This window comes from Mytilus trossulus, chromosome 2 (genome assembly GCF_036588685.1).
Source record: "Mytilus trossulus isolate FHL-02 chromosome 2, PNRI_Mtr1.1.1.hap1, whole genome shotgun sequence".
In the NCBI taxonomy this organism is placed as follows: Eukaryota; Metazoa; Mollusca; class Bivalvia; order Mytilida; family Mytilidae; genus Mytilus; species Mytilus trossulus.
In genome coordinates this window covers 15,216,864-15,222,863 of record NC_086374.1, presented here as the reverse complement: position 1 = coordinate 15,222,863, position 6,000 = coordinate 15,216,864, and the positions used below count along the sequence as shown (strand labels likewise).

Here is a 6,000-nt window from a genome sequence, read left to right as displayed (position 1 = left end):
TGGAATTTTATGCTTTCATACAGGTTTAATGCACAATTTTCGACATACGTAAATGCTTGTACTAAGCCAGGAATATGAAAGTTGTTATCAATTCGTTTAATGTGTTAGAGCTTTGATTTTGATTTTTAGAAACTTTCTTTTTTGAATTATACTCGGAGTTCGTAGTTTTTGTTATTTTACGTTTAGTCTTATTGATAATATTTGTTTTCATATGTATCTCTATAACTATTTGAGTATTCATAAAAGTTGACAAAAATGGAAAAAGTAAAATTCGTCAATTAAGGGCAATAAATCATAAAAGAAGTCGTCTGACCACAAGAATAACAACAGTTTACAAATCACAGCATAGAAAATCAAATACTTGGCAGCACAAACCCTACCAAAACTTGTGGGGGATCTCAAGTAATCCGTTAATTTAGCAGATCCTCCTATTCGTGTGGTACCAGTAATGTTGCTCATATAGTTACAAACCCAGTGAAGTTTAATTAGGTTGGCCACGGTATATAATTACGTATCATAACACCCTTTACATAGCAATACATCAGGATGTTGCACATGTTCAAAACATTTACCAGAAGTAGTCAGGTAGAATTGACAATAAATCTTATTTTTCTTCTTGAACCGAATTTGTGGACAAGTTAATACAGGTTATAACAGTTCTCACTAGTATTAGTCTTAATAATCCATGAATAATAGCAAACCATCGTCAGCTTGTGAAATGTACATGTTTATGAGATATATACATTTGAAGTGTATTACATTGTATGAACTGCTTTTTGTCTATGGTTAGTAAGCAATCAATAAGTATTATTTTGTGCACTTCTGACTATTAAATAGTATCAAATTTGTTATATTATACACTATATGAAGATACAAGACTCTTCAGTTTATATATTTACAGAGTGTTTTCTATTTGTTTAATCCGTGGTCATTGCATGTAGACACAAAGACAACGATAGTCAACGTTGATCATTCTGAATGTATAAATATCAATAAATTATTCCAGAACACCAATAAAAACAATATGCGATGATGTTAATTCAGTTGAATGATTCCTTCTTTTTACTCACGTTTTTTTATGTCATAGTTTTTTGCGGCCATACTTTATAGTCAGTACCAAACTAAGGGTCTTTTCAGCAACGAATTTAAAGATCGTTTGCCCACAACTTGCCCTTCTTTTACTAACAAAGTTTTGGACGTACCAAACTGATATTTTAGTTCTCCGTTTTCACAACATATTTTCACTTTCTGCCTGTTCATCATCATTGAGTCGTTGTGAATTCGACATAAAACGGAATCCATTCCTACCGGAAGTGAGTTTACCATTTGTTGGTGCTATACTGTCTCTACCAACGACACTCATATCTTGAACCATCGATGTCTTTGTGTATCTTGTGCTTAAAGCCCGAGTGTCTTGGAATATTTTGAGTTTTTTCTTCAAGACCGTCTTAACCTGGAAAAATAATTATTGATAAATCAAATGCGTTTTGAACACTTTGAAGCAAATGAAGCTCAATTTTCATTAGTATGTGCCTGTCTTTATCGCATAGTCGAACTATGGCGTCTGTAAACATCTTTCATTTGGTCGTCTATATACATATAATTAAAAAAACGTGTCTTTTCTGAGTGACTTTAAAAAGGTTAAATTTGTGTGTAATTGTGAACATTTTGTCAGTTGAAACTGTAAGTTTCGTTGTCAAGAAATATAACCTGTGCATGGAAACACTATATTATGCTAGTAATTTTCAAATTTTAACAGGAAAAACAAAATTAGATATTTTTACACGAAGATAATTGTTGTACGGATGATTCGATTTCGTAAATAATTGAACATAATTATACAATACAATGTCAAATTGATATACGATACATTTAAAATTGATTTGATTAAAACTTTCAAGTGTGTTTCCATGCATTTCATCAATAATGAAAGTTATTACTTTCAGATATGTGATTTGAAACTAGAAGTTGCTCCTTTGTTTGTATTTTCTCACAATAACTACTAACGCTAATGTCATCTGCATTATGACAAGTTTACAAAGAACATAAAAAGAGAATATATCATCATTTGGAGCAATTGCAATCGTTGATACCATTAGCCCATTAAAGATAAACTGTAAGAAAAATTCTACACTTGTTGCGATCTTTTATTTTTGAAACTTATCTTTGAGGTGATAACACCAATTTAAAAAGAATTCATTCCTAAAATATGAAAAAATTACGCACCATGCCAAATTCATACCCCAATTAACTTGCCAAACCGATTCGGGGATATAATAAAATATGGAAAAATTAAAAAAAAATACGTTATTGAAATAAAAGAATCAATAACTTTACCAAACTGGGTCACCAATAATTCGTAAATTTTAAGAGTTATGCCGGAAGGATATCTATGGATGAAGTTAATTCATAAATTTCGAAGTGGTGTTTTTTATAGTCTAAAAAATTAAAACGTAAAACCTACTGCATATTTGACAAAAGAGCGCACCGCTATTACCATGAAGCTGAGTTTAAAATAAGAGAAGAGTTTAATCTATCAAAGAAAAGAGTCGCATTAAGATATTAATTTGAATGACAAATTTTATATCCTGCAACTTAGAAAACTTTCAAAACAAATCATTAAAAGACAGCAGTACATTTACAAACCAATAACAACGTTTCTTCTTCACTTTTCAAATAACAAAATTCATTGATGAAAACATTAAGTATACTCTGAAACCATCATAAGACACCATCAACAAACAACGTTCAACATGCGATTAGTAAATTTGTCATATCATACCATGCTCTGAGCTATTTGATTATATATACAGTTAGAAAAGAGATTGTGTTAGTAGAAAAGTCTAATGATTTGGTTAAAATCGGACCGACAAGCACCAACTTTTGTTGACATTGTTCACACTTTGTTTCTTACAAATGGAAATATGAAGGCAATTTTTATCAAAGTAAACATGAGGTATAGGAAACGTTGGTAGCTTTAAATAAAGATAAGAACCCAGGCAACATTTGCTCACGTAAATTTCACAAACAAATCATATGACATTCACGTGAAAATTTCAGATAGATTAACCTGAAACGGGCTTATCAATGAGACTAAAGTGAAAACTTTCGTGTGAATTTCATGGGTTCACGTGCACACGATTCAAATGAGTCTCACGTGCAATTTTTCACAATAATTTCACACGAACTTTACTAAAAATAAACAATTGGTATTTTCCATGATTACAATTTAATTTGAAAATTTAGATGAAATTTGAATTACCTTATTAATAAAATTCATGTCATTTCACTGATTTACGTGAGTTAATGTATCAACTAGTTTGATGTGAATTTTACTTAAAGTACACGTGAATTTAAATTCACGTGAAATTGATGTGAATGAAATTTCCCTGTGTAATTCGAAATAAAGTAAGCAGGAATTTCAAGATAAAGTATAAAAATTGGTGCCAGGATACAAAGCCCTTTTAAACATGCGATATTTTTTTTCTGCAAAAATTCAAATCACAAAGACAACATTTTCCAAATGTTTGACGTTTAGTGCAGACTGCGTACAAGCAACAAATCCAATCCACAGCTACATTTCTAGATACCTAGTAATTAAAGAATAATTTGCTCTCGATTCCACCCAATTTGTTATTTTCTTCTTTATAACAGTCTGCACCTACGAAAAACAATCATCATTAAGGTCTCCGAACACACTTGTGAGTGATATTAACTGCTGTATTCAGAAGGAAGGAGACCATTTTGTGCACGGGAGTGTCAAGTATTTGCTCAATATAAGGTTTTAGGTTCATTAACATTATTGTAACACGTGATGAAGTGATTTATAAATCATGAGGTAAAACATGTGTAGCATTAGAAAGATGCAGAAAAGCTGTTCGCTTTCATGTAAAATTTCACTTTCATGCAAATGTTCTGGTGTGATTGTGACGATTCGAATAAAGGGAGTTTCCGTATCATACAGATGATAGATCTATTAAAAGCAAGAAAAAGCATTGTAGGTTGATGTTATTAATTCTATTTGTGTATTGTTTAGAACTATCTTTCTTGCATTTGTTGCTTGAAAAGAATTATACATGACTAATTTTGACTTAAAGATAATCAAGAAATATAATAACACCAATAATATTCTGAGCACTGAAACGTAGATTTCATGATTGATTATTTTATAATATAACTTAAGCTGTTTATTTGACAATTATAATACAAATGAATCATAAATCATCAAAGTCAAGTTAAACACTGTTATGTTTTGATAAAAAGTTATATGTTACTTACCTCTCCATTTAAGAAGCAGTAAAACAAAGCAACAAAGAACCCCTACAAGAAAAAAAAATATAATTGTCATCTTCCAATTAACGTAAGCTAGTCACACAGAAAATCTATAATCTAGAAAAAACAACAATATTTTTGAATATCATAAAATTAAAAGAAATAAAATTCCTGAGCTGAAAATTACATGTTTCTAGAAAATGTCTGTACCAAGTCATGAATATGACAGTTGTTATCCATTTGATTGATGTGTTTCAGCTTTTGATTTTGTCATTTCATTAGGGACTTTCCGGAATAAATTTCCTCGAAAATCTGTATTTTTGTTATTTTACATTTTTCTAATTAAGAAAATATATTTTTAGACGTTATCCATGCAGATAACACCTGGTAAAAATAATGAGCAAAACACAAACAAAAACAAATCTGATATGAGACTAAAGTGAAATATTAGTTATAGAAAAATTGAAGACCAAATTACTGTACGGTATAGTACTGTGGTTGATATTTTGAATGTATTTACTTTATGTCCACCTGTCAAGGCGTCATTTTCAAAGAATATATACCTAAGTGGCATCATTACTGCAGAACAGTTTCGATTTTCAAGATTTATATGCTATCAACGTTTAAACACTCTAATTAAATGGTAGACTTGTATCGACTCCGGGATATTTTTATAATCTACCACAGACACTATATTGTCGCCTTCATTTTGAGTATGTCAGGATAAATCTTATTTAGATTGGTTCTGGACAAAGACTTGACAGAAAGATTACTAGTTGAATAACTTCAGAAAATTACAAGACGATTTAATGTCTTTTGTGAAACAAAAATCCATCGGTTTCGATGCAGCACTATCAAATGCAACTTGCAACTTGATAAAAATGAATAATATAAAATTCAATCAGTGGCTTTTGTCAACACTAATATTGATAGTGTCTCATGTAATAAAATGGAATATATAAAACCTAACACATATTTAACAGTGTTCAATTGTTTTTAAAAGATTACATAATTATATTTTATAACATACCTGAAACGACTGTAAAAATGCATTGATATATTGGTGTACTTCTACAAAAATGTGGTTATCACTTGGTGGCCAGATAAATATCACATAGGTGATGCCCAGCAATGGAAACAGTGTAATTGTTGCTTTAACTGCTTTCCTGTTAAAATTATAATATAATAAGGGTAAGTTATATATCTATAAGGTATCAATTGTATGGCTTGACAAACATAATCTACCAACAATGTATCCATAAATGAAGCCTAATTTATTCTATGTGCCGTACATCATTTACGGACAAAAACAAAAACACTTCAGAATAAACTCATAATAGATACCAGGACTAAATTTTATATATACGCCAGACGCGCGTTTCGTCTACAAAAGACCCACCAATGTCGCTCAAATCCAAAAAAGTCGAAGTTATTTACTCTTATAAACTAACAGTTATCATAACTAACTTAGAACGAATTTGATGTTATTTTGATTATATGCATGAACAAATATATTGGGTATATCAAAACATAACCAAACGGCAGAAAAAAATATAATCTAGTAGTATGAATTATATTTTGTTGTAACAGGCATTTTGCTTGAAAACATAGTAGCTGGTAATAAAACCATACAAATAAAGGCAACAGTAGTAAACCGCTTTTCAAAACTCATAAATCCATGGACAAAAAACAAAATCGGGGTAACACACTAAAACCGAAGAAAATCAT

The 6,000-nt window shown here is 30.3% G+C and overlaps 1 protein-coding gene across 7 annotated transcripts in view; it reads right to left on the bottom strand.

Moving 5' to 3' along the window:
- LOC134706573 (corticotropin-releasing factor receptor 2-like) overlaps positions 1–6,000 on the bottom strand; it is a 117,505-nt gene continuing 111,505 nt past the window's right edge. For 6 of the 7 annotated variants that reach the window (XM_063565618.1, XM_063565620.1, XM_063565622.1 and 3 more), the window contains 3 exons: positions 5,303–5,438; positions 4,279–4,320; positions 1–1,453 (listed from right to left, as the gene is read on the bottom strand). In XM_063565618.1, coding sequence (XP_063421688.1) covers positions 1,229–1,453; positions 4,279–4,320; positions 5,303–5,438 — 403 coding nt within the window. In that variant the 3' untranslated portion in view covers positions 1–1,228. Of the gene's footprint in view, positions 1,454–3,590; positions 3,662–4,278; positions 4,321–5,302; positions 5,439–6,000 lie in introns of all 7 variants that reach the window. The other variant, XM_063565617.1, reaches the window with a different exon arrangement.